We start from the raw sequence: 20,161 nt of genomic DNA on the forward strand, positions 1-20,161 counted from the left end.
AAAGACTTGGTCTTCTTTCCAGTATGCTTCGGGTCGTTGTTCTAGAGAAATATGAATTTCTCTTCAAGGCCCGTCTGGATCAGCGAAACCTCCAGATTTTCCAGCAAGATGTTAATGTAGGAATCTGCCGTCATTATTCCGTCGATTTTCACGACGCTTCCTACTCCACTCCATGAAAAACACCCCCAGACCATCACATTTCATCACATCACACTTCCATGCGTCACCGTTCCTTGGATGTGGCGCTCCTGAAGCTCGAGCTGTCTAACCGAGAGCGGCGGGCTCGTGTGTGATGCAGAGCACCACATCCAAGGAACGGTGAAGCATGGAGGAGGAAATGTGATGGTCTGGGGGTGTTTTTCATGGAGTGGAGTAGAAAACCTCGTGAAAATCGACGGAATAATGATGGCAGATTCCTACATTAACATCTTGCTGGAAAATCTGGAGGTTTCGCTGATCCAGACGGGCCTTGAAGAGAAATTCATATTTCTCTAGAACAACGACCCGAAGCATACTGGAAAGAAGACCAAGTCTTTTTTCCGGTCTTGTCGGATTAAACCGCTGGAATGGCCTCCACAAAGCCCAGACCTCAACCCCATCGAGAATTTGTGGGCGATTCTCGATGCCAGGGTTGAAAAAACTGGTGTTACCAACAAAAATAATTATTTTGAAGCCTTGGAGCGCGCCTGGGAAGAACTAGATCCACAACACCTACAAAACCTGGTGAAAAGCATGCCGAAGAGCCTCCAGCAAGTCCTTAAGGCCAAAGGAGGACACATTAACTATTAAATTGCTTTTTATTTTTCTTAAATCATCTTTTCTGGGGCCAAGAAGGAAGTGGGCACTTATTTTTGTCACTACTTTTTTTTCAATACAAATTGATTTTCTTTTTCTTTAAGTAAAATTCTTTTTTTTATCAAAATTTCGTAAGTGCAACTTTAAAAGAACATCAAAAATAAAATATCACAAAAGATTTAGGTGTGTTAACTTTAATTTGAACCAAATCAATGAGAGAAATTCGAAAACTGGTAAGGTGGGCACTTTATTTTGCCTCTCACTGTATATTAGAGTGATGCAAACTTTGAAATTTTGCTTGAACGATTGATATTAGGTGAATAGCATCTTCCCAAAGTTTGAAATGATTCGCAAGAATTTTGACTGTACATATGGAGATTACTATGGAAAAAACAACCTTTCGTGTTCAGCCCTCTATCTCTTCGTCATAATAATTTATGGAAAAGTGAACAAACTATTCTTATGTGAAATCCATTTAGATACAATTTTGCCGAATACCACATTTTGATTGGACGTTAGGATAAATTGCTAGTCATAATCATAAACTGGGTTTGCATTTTGCATGGGAAAAAACTTCAAAATTTTGCATCATTCTAGTGTATATGCAAAAATTTGAAACATTCATAACACTTTGTTTTAAAACTAACTTTGCTGTAATAACTTATTTCGCATTTAGTATTACCGTGCGAGATCGAAATCCGTATACCTAAGAAATAAATATAAATCCGTCCACTTCATACAAAACGCCCACTATTTATATGAAGTGTACGGATTTTGGTTGTAATTTACTCGATCATAATAGATATAGGCATCTATATCATTGTAATTTAAAGTATCTTGTCCTTGGATTCCATAATTTGTATTGTACATTCAAACAATACAATTCGCATACGTAGTGACAACAGCACTCGAAGAAACCATGATAGTGCAGGAACATCTTAAATCAAATTGAATTGTGACCCGAACAGTGACAGTATAAGCTTGCAATCAGACGAAATCCACCACTAGCCATGCCAACTCCGCTCTATCTGATACATAGTGCTAGATCAGTACGGTCGGAAACAGGACGTCCTCTTGGAGTTTGCGGTACCCCACCGGAGGAAGAAGAACTACAGCATGCACCGCCATTGGGGGTACGCCATCCATACATACCGAATCCGGACTGTGAACCGCGAAATTAACATTTAGGCATGTGACCCATGTGAATAACGCTAGCCTCTTTTGGGCAACGATTCTTACAGAACTGGCTTCTATCCAGATTGCGTAGAACGAAGGGGAATGTTCTGCACGCAAGCAAGGGAAGCAATATGCACCAGCTGGAACATAGTGAACTGCAAGCAATACTGACTTCCCAGGGCGACGCGGAAGTTTGCCTGCTGAGTGAAAGCCCGTATCGAATTTTGAGGGTAAGTACAATCTTTGGGAACATCGACTCTCATCCACGTTTGTGGTATTCTCACTAGAATTATATAGAACTATCTTAACTCGACATACAGTACATGTTTAATCATTATAAATTAAAATTCGTCAAACCTGTAAGGCACTGACTGATTTGACATTATAACATCAACTTGGTAATAGCATAGTCCAGGGTAAAATTGTTTATTTTCCTGGCAATTTATTAATATATAATTAATAATTAAAGTATGCATATTTCTCAATTCTTATATTTAACAGTCAACTCTCCATAACTCGATATTTAAGGGAGAGGGGGATCGAATTACAGAACACAAAATCAGTGAAAGCGGTTCAAGGGACCATCGAGGTAGCCATTAAAACCAACTTTTACTATAGTTCCATAACTCGACATCGAATTACCGTATATCGAGTTAGGTTTTTTATGTAATAAATCCCTGTTGGAAAATATGCATATAAACCACCAATAAGCACTCCAAAGCATTATAGTAAAAATATGCCATCTCTTAACATTGAAGGAAGCAAACATCCTTGTTCGAAACTCGAGAATAAGAAGTTAAAAATACGGATGGGGTCAAAAACTTTTTTGCGTGAAATAAATTTCAAGGCCAATCGCAAAAAAAAATTCCATAATTTGGTTGAGCAATCATTAATCCATGGAACACATTTGCATCCATAGAAGCCGTTAGCTAATGAACAATAAACCTTTTCCGCATCAACGAGCGCATAAAGGAATAAGGCGAAAACCCGTCTAATTAAGATATCCAAATTGACACAAGGTTGTGGTACTTTATTCCTTTCTCATTGGTATACGTTCAGCGAACAAACAGTTTCAATTAAAATGCCAATCAACCATGCTATGCTAGTGTAAATGTTGTGATTTCATTCAAAACGAGTTATTCCAGTAAAATACGTGTCATCTGATCGTACACAATCACCTCAAGGAGCTGAAATTCTTCATTTTAGATTATGAGCTCCAATATGTTATTTACTATACATTGTACTACAATGCAACCACATCTCCGTTAAAAAGACAGAGGCAACCACTGACTTGTGAAAAGCTGATCAAAAAGACCAACTTGAGCGTCAAGCAATTTGATGGTACATCAAAAATTACTCAAACTCTGTCAGATTAAATTAGCTGTTCGTGAAATTTCCGTCAATACCCAGCGCTGGTAGTTGCTTGCCTTTTCTGGAAAGCCAACTCTGTAATAGCAAGATCCAAATAAAGCTTACCAATGACTTTTACTCTCAGCGGACCATTTATCCTCAAACTGCTGCATGTTCGATGAGAAAATTACGAATCACACGATTCAACTGCCGGTGGCGTACCGGTTGTGAGTTTTCCCTGCTGCGTTCTCTGTGCTCGGATGCAATGTGGTTTGATTCGGGATTTCAGCAGACCAGTTTCGGGATAACAGTGCTGCCGTGCAGCATAACTTTCAAATTAATTGAAGCAAGCAGGGATCACGTCTGGGCAGAGATAAATTTGAACGCGTTAACAAAAAAGTGTAACCTTTTAGCTGTAGCGTAAAAGTAAGATTCAAACGTTCTGCTAATATTCAATTTGATATTGCTCTCGTGATGTCAAATCTAGCGGAAAGAGCAAACATTAAAGAACAATGGAAAAATATAAACGAACAATTGCTCGAAACTGGCGATTTATACCGACTTATGATATGCACTGTATACTACATCAGAATAATGCAAATTTAAAAATTTTGGCTCCTATATGCTTAAAAGATTTTTTTTTGTTATTATTACATAATAGCATTACATAAATAGCATCCTTCCAAAGATTGAAATAATTCAGAAGAAATTCGACTGTGCCTACGCCATTAAAAGTTTTTATGAAGATTACTATGGAAAACACCAACTTTTTGTGTTCAGCCCTCTATCTCTAAGGTATTCGACAGCTATTGAGGACTGCTTGAGGTATTGAACTATTATTGAAAAATTTCACTTTTATATGAAAATCCATCACGTATTATTTAGGTATTACAATACCTGATCGAATTATTAGTTTGGTATCAGTAGAACATGCTTGAGATATTATTTGAGGTATTTAACCTCTTATGCAGGGCTCATTGATACCTCATTCAGGTTGTTAGTATTGGAAATTGTCTGGTATGGAATACCTCAGTTTGGTATTCAGCAGCACTTTTCTTCTGCTCGGGTAGCTCTGGAACCAATAGAATGACCATTTCAACATGTTTTAGACTTTGTTATCGATAATAAACAACTATCCTTACGTCCTATCAAAAGTTGTAGCTAGGAAGATTTCACATGAAGAAAGTTTGTTCACTTTTCCATAGACTATTATGACGAGGAGGGCTGAACACAAAAGGTTTGTCTTTTCCATACTAATTTCCATATACACTTCAAATAGCGATTACACAACCATTTTTTTCTAAATTACTTTAAATTTCAGAAGAAGCGCTTGCTAGACCTGGATTTTCAGCAGTTTTATTCGTTAAAAAGCTGGTTTTATTGGTTAAATAGATGTTATTGTATACCATATTTACGACGAGACTGATGTGCAGCTGGAATGATGTAATATTACAATTAATTTTTGATTTATTCAAAATTCAATCAATTGCTTTGACACTTTTAATCACAGCTTTCCACACAAGCTATTAACAAGGGACATAATTCATAGTACATAATAATCATTTTGGTGACAAAGCTCAATAAAATATTATGATGATTTATTCAAACAAAAAAAAATTCCAAGCTTACAACTAATACATGTAAAACTGGCAATTCCAACGTCTTGATGAATGTTGGCCAAGAAACAGGACCCTGTAACTCCATTGCGTATCAAAGAAACTCCAGAAGAAATCTTCGAATTATTTCCTTCTAGAAATTACTACAAAAAATATGTCTCATAAGAATTCGAAAAATGCTCCTTGGATTTTTCCAGAAACCACAAATAATGTTCGCCAAGAATAATTGTTTAAAATTAAGTAGTTTGACATTAAAACTTTTCTTCACTTCGAACTAAAAAACGATGCTTTGTGTTTAATTTTGAACAGACTTAACCAATTAACATCATTCGTGATCTCTATGGATGCAGACTGTACCACTACCCAAGTAACATAGTTTGTTTTATAAATGTATAAAATTTCATACTAATCGGTACGTATCGTGGTAAGAATGGATAACTTAATTTCGTACACTTAAATCACCGAAATGGGGAAAAATAGCGGCCTTATATATCATGCTTTAAGTCATAGAAGATTTGTTCGAAATGTTTTACACAACATCAGCAATACTTACACTCTTAAAACATCTAAAACTACAATGGACTTTGTACGTAAATATTGATGGCGTAAACATAATTTTTACTCCTTTTAGAGTCACCTCACAGTTATGGATCAAATAAGGATCATTTTTCAGAACAAAATAAGATTAAAAAACATGGTGACGCTGTATAAAACAGAATAACCTCCCTGGTACTTCAGAATATAGTTGTTTTTGAGAATACACCTCAAAATTCGCGGTTATGTATGAAAAAGTGTCGATTTGGATAGAAATTTCAAACGATGTCCATCCCACAGATGTGGATCAGAGGGAGAGGAGGATCCGTATTATGGATCAAATCGACTCATATTATGGATCGAACCCCTATTTTTTTTTTTTTGTTTTTTACAAGGGGGAAATCTGCAAACAGATCCCCTGAGAAGATAACTCAGGGAATGCGGGGATGACGCACCAACGACGACCCGCTAAAACCAGCCTATGCACTGTGCATGAGCAATTCATTTAGAATTGCTCAAGTGGTGAACAGTGCATCTAAATGACCCTTAGACTCAGACCCTCATCTCCCCGGAACCACCTTACGGTATTTCTTCGGGAAGGGACCAGTGCATATAGCACAACACGTGTAGCATGTAATGTGAGTGACAGCCGTAGTTACTGCATTCCAGCACTCGGCATCCGCACACATTCTCTCTATAATATTGTCGGGGGACGTGTCCCCTCCGCATGTAGTGAGCATGCGACCTCTCACAACAATGAAACGGGGGCAATCGAACACGACATGCTCCGCTGTTTCCTCTACACCAGCACAATTGGGGCACGCAGGAGATTCTGAGTGCCCGAACCTATGCAGGTACTGTCTATAGCAACCATGTCCTGACAGAAACTGCGTCAAGTGGAAGTTCACTTCCCCATGGCTTCTACCATACCAATCTGACACATTTGGTATTAATCCATGGGTCCATCTACCCTTAGTGGAGTTATCCCATTCCTGCTGCCAGCTTCTGAGCGTTTCCTCTTTACACGTGTCGCGGACTCCTCTGGTACCCCTTTGGTTGAAGCATTGAACATCTTCCTTGATGATGAGCCCGATGGGCGTCATCCCGGCTATGATGCACACGGCCTCTTTCGATACCGTCCGGTATGCACTTGCTACTCTTAAACACATTATCCTGTACGTGCTTTCCAACCGCTTTAGGTTTCTGTTCGTTCTAAGCGCTTTTGACCAGATTGGTCCTCCTTACCTTTGTATGGATAGCGCCACGCTTGCCAGCAGCTTGCGTTTGCTGGCAATTACAGCAGAGCTGTTAGACATCATCCTCGAAAGCGCCGCTATAGCCGTAGATGCCCTTTTACAGGCATATTCAACGTGGCTAGCGAAGCTCAGCTTGTCATCGATCATTACCCCAAGATGCCCCTATAACAGCAATTTATCTGCGAGGTAATCGAATGGTGTGCTAGTGAAAGCATACTTTTTTGCGTTTGTTTCGGAATCGTCTTATTTTTGATTCATAACTGTTGTATGGGCAGCCCCACAGTTATGAATCAACGCTTCTGGGAATACGATTGACATTTTATTTACTACCGACGGGAAAAAAATGCTTGAGCATATTACAATTAATTTCGATGATGTACAGATCTATGGTTCACGTAGGAAAAATGTGTTCTGCGTAAATGCAACTCTATTTGACGAGATATTCCCGTTTTAATCCATCTCTGATCCATATCTGTGTGCTATCCATAACTGTGGGGTGACTGTATATGTTTCATTTGATGTACTATTACAACGTCTAACTTTTTTATGTCTCTTCCAAAATAATATTAAAGAAAACAATATTTCAATATCTAAGACAGTAAAAAATGAGACTATGCTTAATTTTATGTGCCATAAGGCGTGAATCCACATGGTTTGTGAATTCGCTTGTGGTATTGTACACAGCCACAGCGTGGCCTTCTGGCGCCCTTGGCGAACTGCCATTTGAGCGCCCCTTATTCAAAGCTATAGTTTTGCATGTTAACGTAAAATTCCAGAAAATTTGCAAGGATTCCAGGGCGTTTTCTGTAAGAATTGTGCATATAAATTACAAAAAGTGTAAGATATGTACAAGACTACTAAATGTTTCAAATCTCTTTTAAAGGTGAACTATCTGAAAAGCCCAAGGCTCTTGTAGATATTAAAAAATGCAAATAAAATTACTGTTTATATGGGTAGAGACAAATGTGAAGGAACTGCTTGATATACTACTCAGAATGCGCTTTTGTTAAAAATTCAGTGAAATTCATACTCCTGGAAAGATTATTGTAGACATTGCTGATACATTCATTTCTCTATAATGGACACTATGCATCTTAAAAGAAATAGGCCTGAGTGAAAGAAATAATAATAATAAAAAACTCTCACCGCTCAGAGAATACTTAATAGACAATGGTATATGAAAAATTTAGATTTTCGCTCCAGTCCACTTTTTGGATTGCATTCAGGTCCCATAGAGTAAGTTTTCCCATAGTAAATCCTATACAAACTTTGAACGACTGGCGCTTAAATATAGTTTCACTGATCGTGCTGAAATTTTGCACAGTTTTTATGGGACCTAAATGCAATCCAAAGAGTGGACAGGAGCGAGAATCTAAATGTTGTCCCACTCTAATGAACAGATTTTCAGATACAAATTGGCCATTTTATAGTAAATTTTTGGCGTCACGAGGAACACGAAAATTATGTTTTTTAGGTAAAAATACATACAAGAAGCACTGTTAACCAATTTGATCGTTCATAAAACGTTAACACCGATGCGTTTTTCTTAGAACTCATTGATACAGTGTTAACTCCGGAAACTAAGCGTGACTTGAAGTTTGTCCACCAACATGAGCACAAAAGCACAGCAACCTTTTCACCCGACCTGACCCAGTGACTCTCAGGAATAACCAGGGCGCAGAAATTATAAAAACATTATAAGAAAAGAATAAAATAATAAATGTTATTTATCAATCAATTCTGTAAGGAAAAGTTCTGTATGAATTCAAACAGATATCAGTCAGCTCAAAGAACTGTTTTGGAGAACAAAAAATCAGTTTCTACAAAAAATATAATATTCCATTGTTTCCACTCTTGCTTCAATTTCAATGTTATATAATTCTCGGATAATCCTTTACGGGATTCTGTGATAATTGCGCACATTCTGTGGAATCAATATTAACTAGTACCAAAGAATCCTGCTTAAAATTCTGTCCGGAACCTAGGCATTCTTCTATGATATAGGTTATTAGTCCGCCGAAAATTTTTTTTTAAATTGTGTTCCGAGTTGTGTAAGAATCCATTCAACAATTCTGTGGTATCCTGCAATTTCAACTAGGCCTCAGTTAATAGAATCTACAAACTCTTTTTGTTGATGCTTTTACATAGGCTTCGTGCATAAGTCCGTACCTCAGAAATTTGCCAACCTGGCCAACCGCACGCTACGGCACTTATTGTACAACTCATCATGTCAAACGTCAAATATGGCCGGTGTCGCTCGCAGTCTTGGGAACTGTGACCATAATTCACCACAGTTCATCGATTCTGCCATTCCACCAAAACACAAAGCAGCAGCAGCATCAATACCATCAGGCGTTGCGCTGCCAACGGTTCACACACTGCTTGACTGTTTTTGTCTCTCCACTATGACCATTTTCGGGCAGCCATTCCAAGCTGAATGATTGAAAAAAGTGTTAAATCATTCAATCGCTAATATTTCGCTTGTGTTTTCAACTAATTGAAATCTATTAGCTCTAACAGAAAGACCACAATCATTCCGTTACGATACATATAAACAAGTTCAATTTCATACTGCCTTTATCGAGCAAAAATGCAAAACCCCGAAAACCGCAAAAATCGTGTCACCACTGTGCTCGAGTCATTTCGCATTCGGGGTTGAAAAACGTTAGGAAGAAGAAGATTACATTTTTTGAAGAGCCGTGACATTTTTTGTTTTGAACCGTCATGGTTTGCTTTGGATTTTGATGGTCGTGTAGAAAGATGTAAATGTAGAGGCGGTAAATGTTTGCTCCAGTACTTTTCTCATCCCTGGTCGCTCGTCGCGTTATTATTTCCTGCTTTAGGCGCCTTTTATAATGTTTATAGTAAAATCTTACATCTTAATCATTATCCTCATTTGTTGATAAAACTAAGTTTGGTAACTGGAATTGCTGAAAACTTTCTCACCAATAAAATAATAATCGTTAATGCTGCTTACTGCAGAATGTTGAATGCTTTCTTGGTTTTTGATTTTTTTTAATCAGTTTATAAAAAGTGATTATGAAGAAGAGCAACCAGAGTGATTAAAATTACGAAATACGTGTAATTGAAACAGTCAATCGTTAATTGCACACATGTTATCCCGAGGAGAAGCAAAAACCCATAATAATCTATCCATACCATATTTTAGTATCATACCATAATTATGTATTGTTCAATTGTCAATACCACATGTTGGTATTTTAATGGTATTGGCAAAAAAAATGTTTGAATCAATTCAGGTTTGTTCCGGTTTGTTCCGTTTTTATGAAGACGATCGGCAATTTTCAGTTGAAAAAACGGAATAATGTTCTTAGACAAAATATTTTACTAATTTTAAAACAAAATTGCAGCTTTGCCAGGATAATACACAATTTCATCATATAAATGCACAGTATTGTTGTTTCGCAGCTGTGATTGGTATTAAGATTGTTCATTCTTATAATATCGTAAATAAAGTTGATTGCAGACTCCAATCTTATCAATGATTATTTAATGCGATAAATGTTTAATAGTTAAAGTTTTGTTGGTGAGATATTCATTGTATTTAATATGGAATATTAAACCGATAATTACATAAATGTGCTTCACATAATGAGATGCGTCATATTTTTAAAAATAACTACAATTTCTTTTTCTTCTGTCCTTGCTCTTTTTTTGCTTTTTATACGAACAGTAATCTGAGAAAAAGGCTTTTCCTCAGTTGCGATGTAATGCCATACAGACATTACACCCCAACTGAGGAAGAGCCTCTTTCTCAGCTTACTGTTCCTATATACACTCCGCAGTTATCATCTGAGAGTATTTTTTTTGTTTTGCTAAGGTACATTTTGCACACATTTGACATCCGATTGGTGATTAAATGTGGGGATATGTTGCGATAGTTTTGCAAGTTTAAATGAATATTTACGGTTTCCTGTGCATTTTATTGTCAAAATCTATTCTGTAGAATGATTGGGTGATTTTTCTTCACCATCACTACCAACTTCAACTGGGATGCACTAATCGCCATTCTGGAAAAGCGTCACCTCTACCGTTTAGCTCTGTGCTAAATCACGAATTGGCTGGCACTAACCTAAATTAAAATCCTACTATTTTGTTTGGTATAACGATGTTGAATAGGTTTATCAAGAAAACAAAAGTGTACAAATTCCAGAACAAACATAACCAAAATGGAACTTTTTGGTTAGAATCTCTTTTGCTAAGGTTTATCAATAAGCGTAAGGTCGTTGGTATAAGCTCTTTATTAAACTTTTGGTCTACTGCTACTTAGGATCAGTAGCATTTTCAATGTATAAGTACTGATGACTCATTATTATAAAGAGCAATAAAGGCGCCAGCTGCGTCCGAATGCAGGTCAATTTGGGACGGGAGGGAAATTTTGACGTGCTACATACTTCATAGAAGCGAAGAGTCTTCTGCACTTCCACATTGAAACACAGGGATTTTGAATATGGGAAAAGATTCATTTTGTTAAACGATACAGTGATATAATTTGAAATGAATACGTGAGCGTATACACGGCTACTACGTGAACCGGACATGATCCTGATTTCGATACCCGCTCCAAAAGAGCATGTAACAGATTCCACGGATCAATCACCTTATTAGTTCTGACACTTAAACATCCCAACAAACATTTTTGCTGAATAAGAGTTCAAGAAAACCCTCTTAAACTAACTTCAGTAGAATAAACTGTTATTCAGCTATTAATGTTACATGGGATAGGTTGTTCTTGTCATTGATATCACTCCAAAAATTCTGGTTAAGGATTAAGAATGAGATGAGAATATTGTGAAAGCACTGTTGGGGGTGACCCATTTCGCATAAAAACGCTTCGCATAGGGACGATTCGCATAAGGATGTTTAACATAATGGACGTTTCGCATAAAGCAGTTTCATACAAGAACAGGAAGCATTTCAATGGAGGCATATAATTATCTTTATACCAAATGTCCATTATGCCAAATGTCCTTATGCGAAATGTCCCACCCCCACTATCATTTAAATCATTACATATATGCGAATAAAGTGAATTCTCTTTTATCTATCTTTCCGTGTCCAAGATTAGCTAAAATATTTAATATTTTATTGAGAAGGACCTATCCGTTGAAAGCAATATAACAGGATTATTAACAATAGGAACCCCGGAATCAGTCGTACCTTAAATTTCAATTAGCTATATCTCAGCAACGGTCCAACCGATTTTTAAATTCTTTCACGTATCTCATGCCCATATTCCATAGTTTAGTACGGAAAGAAAAAAACATGTTTCTAGGGGTGTTCAAATTTCCCCTAAGCAATGAAACCAATACAATTTTACCGCAAATGTTATAATTTCAATTTATTCAAACTCGAATGATTCTAGTTATCATTTTAAAATCTCAATGTTGTATGTTTTCTTTTTTTAAAACATGTACTGGTACTCATCGCTCGTGACAACATACTGCATTTTGTTTTCTGTTTATATTTAGCTGACATGGGGTAACATTGATCACCCATGAAAATAAGGATCGGTAGTATTGAAAATGTTATCACCTACTAAAATCATGGTCCCTGAAGCCGAATATAAAGACCAAACTCTTACAAATCATTTACATTTTGAGTAATTTAAAAAAATAAAAACACCTTGATTTGTGGAAAACGCCTAAAGGTAGGCAATAGAAGTATTATAATCACCATTCGTGCATTAAAAATATTTCATCGATAAATGTTGATTCGAACTTTTTACGGGGAGGGTCATTGCGATCAATGTTACCCCGGATTACGGAACCTGGCAATATAATACATGTGAAGAAAAACAATATTTTGAGCATCCCTAACGAGGCAGATTTTTGTAGATCGCGGAAGTCGCATGCCAGAACCTTTAGTGCTCTGGATGTATATGCTAGATGCTTAGAACCTTCGACAAAGTATTTGGACTAAGTAACACAACATTTTGATCCCCTTGGATTTGGTCTAAATAACTTATAACTGATCTAGATCAGTTTTATCTCCTGGTACGAACATAAAATCTTGCTTCTGTCATGTTGTTCAATGATACAATTTTGCCATTTTTTCGATACAAATTTACAAAACTGCAATTGTAGAATACATGTCTGAGCAGAACTATAAATTTTTGATTACACTGAAAATTTAAATCACTGAAAATAATCATGAAATACCTTCTATTCTTTTTTTTTTGGCTGTGAACCAAAGTTTAAAGCACTGATATGTAGTTTTTTCGACATAATTTCGATAACAATAGTCTATAGAATATTTTTGAGTAGAAAGAGAAATTTTAGATTACACTTAAAATTTATTTTGATTTAAAAAAACTTCAAGAAAACCTATTTTTTATCTGTTAGCGTTTGTATCGAATTTCAAAGCGTTGACTTGTAGTTTTTTTCCATAACTGGATAGTACGTGTCCAGTGTACATGTTTGAGCAGATATATAAATTTTGGATCACACTCAAAATTAATTTTGCTCAAAACCTACCCAAAACCCTAAATTATCATCCCGTTTGCTTATGCTTATGTGGTTTTTGTTACACAAATATGGGGATACACTCAAAATTTATTTTACTTAAAAACTACGGACATACTTTTTTATTTTACTTATTTGCCTACTTATAGAGTATCAAAACGATGACATGTAGTTTCCTTACATAAATTTGATTGTGGAGAAACAGTGCGTTTGTTTAAGTACAACGAAAAAATGTTGGATATAGGTGTTATGAGCATAAACAGAAGATTTAGATCACACTCAAAATTTGTTGTAAAAAAATTATTTTTTCAAGCCTGTTTTCCAGGAAATCAAAACTCACAGCGAAGACGAGTGTGTGTGTTTTTTACATTAAATTTATTTACAACTCATCGCCATAAATTAAGTTTTACAGAAAATAAACAGTTGCTAAAAGCAAGGTTTTTGTAATTTTTTGTGATAAAAAATTGAGAGTAATTAAAAATTCTTCGCTAAGTATAAAATTACCTGCCAAAGGTTGGAAAATAGGGTTTTTCATAGATTTTCAAACACATTCAACTCTTGCTCGATATTTCGTATCTCGGTATTGAGTTTTATCGCTATTCGCGTCTTTACAATAGTTTTGAGTTCTATACATTTCTATTTCTGTCTAAAAATTTTCACTGGGCTTCCGTTATTCAATTCATGTCGAAAAAACTACATGTTATCCGGTTAAAGTTAGGCAAACATAGGTTCGAAAAAATGGGTTTGTTAAAAAATTTCTATTTCTGCTCAAACATATTAGATGAATTCAATCAATATATTATATGTCGAAAAACTTTAAAATCACTTTGAATTTTGATATATATGGAAACTTATCGAAAAACTAGAAATTCATGAAAATTTTAAGTAAAATAAATATTGAGTATAATTTTAAATTTCTATCACTTATAAAAAATGTTCGCTGGACTACTGCAATCAAATCAAATCAACTACATGTCATTGCTTTATATATTTGTTCATAGGCAAAAAGTTAGTAAAAAGGTATTTCTTAGTTCTTTTCCGTAATTTACATTTTAGGTGTGATTAAAAATTTATATTCCTACTCAAACATGTTTACTACACTTATGCAAGCAAATTCATATCGATTTTTTTTAAATGTCTCATTGAACAACATTGCAGAAGAAAGTTTTGAACTTGGACGTTCATAATAAAACATAAAATTGATCTAGATCAGTTAAAAGTAATTTAGGGATCAAAATATAGTGCAACTTATTTCAAAATACTTTGTCGGAGATACCAAACTTCTATCATACATATCCAAAGCACTAGAAGTTAAGCTGTCGAAATTAGCCACCTTCCCAAATTTCCCTCGTTAGGGATGCTCGAAATATTTGTTTTCAAATACATGTGTTATTCTTTTTGTTACTCACGATTATTCGAATCAGATGAACATAAAGTAGTTTATTTCAACTGTTTCTGGAAATATTTATTATTCCACTAAGGTCGAACTTTTGCCCCACCTTACTTTTCGGTCAGAGAGTTAAAGAGTTAGGGATATGTCGCGCAGTGGCGCACCCCGCAGGGAACCCCAAAACCCCTCCAGAGCCGAAAAAAAAAGAATTGCCAAGTATCTTTTCTATACGTCATACAACTACAGAGCAGTAATTTAGTTTGATTCGTATTAACACTAGGAAACTACCCGTAACGCGGGTAGATCACCTTTTCGAGGTGCGTTACGGGGTAAGATCTACCAATTTGAACCCTAGTCTCATCTTGTTTGTCGGGCTAGGGTAATATCAAGGATTCGCGGTACAAAGTCCTTGTTACTGGCAACAGTTTCTGAAAATTAATCTATTTTACCTAGCAGATGGTTAAAGACTCAACGTTGGTCAGTCCCGAGACTACACTTGAAGCCAGGATAACAATCATGAGTATTAACTCAACAAGGACTGTAAGTACTTGTAATTCAAGGACCCACGTGAATTCTGATTACTAAACAAATTTTCTAGCTTGATTCGGTTTTGCTGCTAGCATAAAGCCCCTTTTTTCTAGTATTTTTCTGGGACTAAACTAAAAGCGAAACAAAGATGTGATTAGAGTTCCGTTGCATGGTCAAATATCAGTAGTACTGGTTTGATTCCTCAGAAATTTAATCGATTATGTTTGCTAAGGGGCGCGCCTTCGCTGAGATTTAAATTTCTATGAAGGGTGTAAATAGCGGGACCTTTTCATTAGACTGGCCCTTAAACAAAAAAGTTATAAATCTCAATGGGGCACCCCCTACACATAAGCCTTAGGGTAAGAAAAAAGCTCTCTCAAAATTTCAACTCAATTGGTTGCTCCACCAGCTGGCGCATTCAATTTGAAGTTTGTATGGGATATTCGTTTCAAATATATTGAAAATTGACCCTATGTCACTGTATCGTTCCGTATACTTGTTGATCGCGTTCAATTGAGCTCAGAATGACAAATTCACTAGTTGATACCCTAATGAAAATAGTTGCAGAAGGTTGTATCTGGATTTAAGCTCATTTTCATTAACCTTCCAGCTGTTGAAAGTTAGGCTTAGATCAGCACTTGCGTACAATCACATATATGTATGCTCCTTGTGTAGCAGCTCGCCCAGCGTCATAGGTGGCTATGATGCGCTTAGTAGGCACCACCCAGCTATGTAGAAGAAATACTAAGCAGTATAGCTTTTCTACTTCAGATAGTTAAAACACCAACTTTCTCAATTTTAATCATGATACAACCTTCTACAATATTGTTCGCTATGATATCAAGTAGTGATTTTGACATTCTTGGTCCAATTGAACGTGATTAACAATTGTCCTAAACCAAACAGTAAATGATGTGTTGTTTCCCATATGTTTGAGCTGAAAATCCCATATTAACTTCAATTCAAATGCGCCAGCTCATGGAACGACCAAATGAGCTGAATTTTTCAGGAAGTCTTCCTTTAACCCAAAGGAATAATATTGGGAGGTGCCCCGTGGAATCATACAACTTTAATTTTCTCCCATACTGAGATGGGCCAGTCTACTTTTCATCATAGTCGATTTTTATCAATATCTGAGGAATCAAAACAAAAACTGTACAGAAATCGATGCTTCATTACCTATCAATGGAAATGGAGTAATGCGACATGCACTATACACTAAGGATTCGGGTAATGCCACAATAGATCTAAATACTGGTCGCAGTGGCGCATCCGAACAGAGAAAAAAAAACACTAGGAATGTCAATTGTTTTCACAATTATTTTCATCTGAGATTTCTTTTTTTTAGTATCATTCCAAACATTACATTCATTTCTTATATCTAGGTGTTCTGTGTTATTAGACAACACTATCATCCTAATTTTGTGAAACAAATTTAAGATTTTATTAGCATTTTGTTAACAATATATTACATTTAATTTGCCGTAGCAGTTCTTATAACAGTTGCTTATAACAGAAAAGAAACGCTTTGAATTTACTTAAGGCCCAAGTGAAAATGGAGCAAATGTCAAAAGTGAAAAAGCAGTTTTCGCCGTTAGAATCTGCAAATCGAAAAAAAAATAAAAACACACAGCTGTTTTATTTGCAAAATAAAAAGGCTGTGTGTATTTATTTTTTCGATTTTGTTGATTTCATTTGTTTGACATTTGCTTAATTTTTACTTGCACCTTAACCTAACCTAATCGTGGCAATAAAAGATTGTAACGATTTTTGCCTGAAATTATTAATTATTTTATTTGACATTTGCTCCAAACAATTCCAAAACATTGGATATTCTATGTAACTCATTGGTACTACACCAGCTTGTGACCAATCGATTAAGTTTTCAGCTTAAACGGATGTCTGGTTCTCTAGATTTGTGCTCTTGAAAATTTGAGGTTTGGCTTCGATTTATCTTCACCTTAATTCTTCAACTCAATTATTTCATATCTATATATCTATATATCTTCTATAATATCTTCTAAAATTATATTTTAAATTTGCAAAACCCCCCTTGAACCAAATCCTGGATACGCTACTGATGTCGCGTAAAAGAACACAAAATCTTTGCAATGACTGCCATGAGCATTAACTATTAGTATGATCATGTAGCTCGATATCGAGAAAAGGATTATCAATTTGAGATTTGACTGTTATTGATCCTATTAGTAATATTTAGATTGTATTAATTGTAGTGAAACAAACGATGTCAGCTATATTGGATTCTACTATTAGAGGTGCGTCGTGCAACAATGAATATAGATGGAATAAAAAAAATATCCCTTTTCAGTTCAAATGGGCAAAGTAAGGTGAAAAAGTTGAAACAAAAGGTCATCATAGTTGCATCTAATCTTATTCCAAGAGGCAACAATTTTTCTATAGATATTTATTTCACTGAATCTGCTCCCACTGACCGAATGGCAACCGTTCGTATCGGAGAACGAACAAGTCCTTTCGGCTACATTCGCACCGGCACCCATCCCACCCATCATCGGCGGATGAGAGCAGAAATCGTTGCTACCGCACAGGATATCGCCACCGGGAAGCTATAAAACAACCGTTCCAGGATCACAGATCTTCAGTTTATCTCGGAACGCGGCGCGATTAGCAACCTCTCGAAATGGAATAGTCTGGCTGGTGGACCACCATTCTCCTTTGGATTACCTTTCCCTATAAAACTCTCTAGTTCCCCCCGTATTAGTGCTATCGCTGTGGCAAAAAGCTGTCCTTTCAAGTGTGACTTTTTGTGCTTCTACTTGTTGATATCTACTAAAGTGAAGACTTCACCTGTTTGCCAGTACGCTTGGATTATTGCTGCAGAGATTTTCGGTTGATGGACGTTTTGTGACAGTGATTTCATCTCAAATGTGAAAGGATAAAAGCGTGTCCTAGTGCTGAAAGCGTTTTTACGCGAAAAGTGTGAAGTGTGCAATGAAAATATAACAGTTGCATTTGGACACATGAAGAGATTTATTTGAAAATGTAAAAACCATAGCATTACGAAATAGTACCTGCATCTCTAGGAAATTTGTATCCGCGTTGAACATTGGCAAAGATGTGAACTTTTGGTATAATAACGTAAACTCTCAAAAACCTTTCCTATCATAAAAACATGTTTGCGTTACGAGTCAACTGAGACAAAGCATGCTTCTCAGTGCTTTTCTTTTGAACTTTATTTGTCATTCAATAATTTCTACTTTCGTACATTGTATGAAAAAAAAGCACGATACTCTGTTGAAAAACATTGTTCGATTTTCGGACTACCGAAAAACGTAATTATACTAAGATAATTCGTAAAAGTCGTAAGACAAAGAAAGGACTATCTTTCAATATCATTTACCGATACAAAATAAAACATGACGATATTTTCCATTTGAATAATATTTTACTGACTTGATCGGTAGTCCAAAAACCCAGTAAAATTTTACCGACCCCAATAATCTAATCTAAGAGTGTATGCCCTGAAAATTCACAAATAATCGCAAAAAATATTACGTTTTATTTTTTCACGGACCATGCATTAAAAAAATTGAACTGTGCATTAAAGAAATTGAAAAAATCCAAAGGAATTCCTTGGGATTTTTTTTAAATTTTTTAGCGACTCTAATGTAAAGCTTTTAAGGCAAAATAGTTGAAGATTTTTTTTAGTATTCCCGTATATACATTATTATAAATTTGAGATAGAACTCATTAGGAATCATTTTTCAATGACGAATCTAAAAAACAATGTCAACTCTCTTGAAACCCCCAATTGCTGAAATATATTTTGTCAAAATCATTGGCATTTGCATAGTAAGGCAGAAAGGCATTTGCATCGTAATTTTGGAAGTTTAATTAAACAGAAAACATTTTAACATTACTTAATATATTTGTATTCTTAATTTCGGAAGAATTTTTGCTTAAAAAAGTCATGTAATTTTTGGTGAAGCCGAAGAAATTGAAATTTATCTTCCTGGAAATTTCTGGTGACCTTGTATTGGGAACCATCTTGGCGAGTGCTTGTAAATAAGTTCGTAAAAATTTAAACTAGTTGACCACAATTTATGTTTTTTATTTCTTCTGGGAAAATTCATAAAGGATCATTTGGCAAAATTTTTAAAACACTGGGAAAGACTCGCCTCTAGGAATTCCAGAAAATAGAGTCAAATAGAAAAATCTTCAAAAAAGAGTATGGAAAATCTGATTGTATTCTCTTGAGATAGCTTGAAGCATTTCTTCATGGATAAAACTAGAGTTTTTTTTTTAAATTCCTTCATTGAACTCCTGGATTCTTCAGGAATTCACCAGAAAGCTCTCTAAGAACTCTGGCAATAAATCACGCCAGAATTTTATCCCAGAATAAATAAAAAAAATGCACATTACTCCAATTGAACTTCTTCAAGGAATAGTTAATCTATGGTTCTGCCAATAAATGCTGGAAAAAAATATTCAGAAATAAGACATCTTAAAATTTCTCCCTGAATGTTTTTATGAATTAATTTGTGACTTCCTGTAGAAGTTTCGTTTTTGCAATTTTGTCAAATATTCCTCCTTAGATTCCTTTTTAGACTTTTTGCTTAGACCTTTTTAATAATTAAAAAAAAAATCAAAAACAAAACAAAGATTTTCAACTAATTATTTAATGGCTTTGCACAAAGATTGTCAAGAGACAGTTTTATGCAAATATTACTTACACAGATCTTATTATTTTAAAGAAAATGTTGCTATTCATAAGGAAGTTATAAAATGCTTTTATGATTCATTTTATAATTCGTTATTTTTTTACGCAATGTCCCTTAAATCCTAAAATAATAAGGATTGGTTTTAATCATTATTTTGGTAACTTGAAGATTGGTGCACATCATTTTGAAATTTGCAACTGGGTACCTGGGAAACATTCTGGAGTTGTGTTTGTTATAATTATCTCAAATTTTCTGGGAAATCCAAAGGTAAAATTTTGACGTATCTTCTGAAGCAAATTATTAAGAAAAATGTATTCGTTGTAAACTTTTT

At 35.4% G+C, this 20,161-nt stretch overlaps 1 protein-coding gene across 6 annotated transcripts in view; it reads left to right on the top strand.

Annotated features, from left to right (window-relative positions):
- Positions 1-1,745: 1,745 nt before the first annotated feature.
- The window catches only part of LOC5571938 (transient receptor potential cation channel subfamily A member 1), a 123,436-nt gene continuing 105,020 nt past the window's right edge, over positions 1,746-20,161 (top strand). For 2 of the 6 annotated variants that reach the window (XM_021842755.1, XM_021842757.1), the window contains exons 1-2: positions 1,746-1,928; positions 2,037-2,201. In XM_021842755.1, coding sequence (XP_021698447.1) covers positions 1,806-1,928; positions 2,037-2,201 — 288 coding nt within the window. In that variant the 5' untranslated portion in view covers positions 1,746-1,805. Of the gene's footprint in view, positions 1,929-2,010; positions 2,202-17,764; positions 18,152-20,161 lie in introns of those variants that run through there. The other 4 variants (XM_021842759.1, XM_021842758.1, XM_021842756.1 and 1 more) reach the window with 3 other exon arrangements.

Source organism: Aedes aegypti, chromosome 2, assembly GCF_002204515.2.
Source record: "Aedes aegypti strain LVP_AGWG chromosome 2, AaegL5.0 Primary Assembly, whole genome shotgun sequence".
In the NCBI taxonomy this organism is placed as follows: domain Eukaryota; kingdom Metazoa; phylum Arthropoda; class Insecta; order Diptera; family Culicidae; genus Aedes; species Aedes aegypti.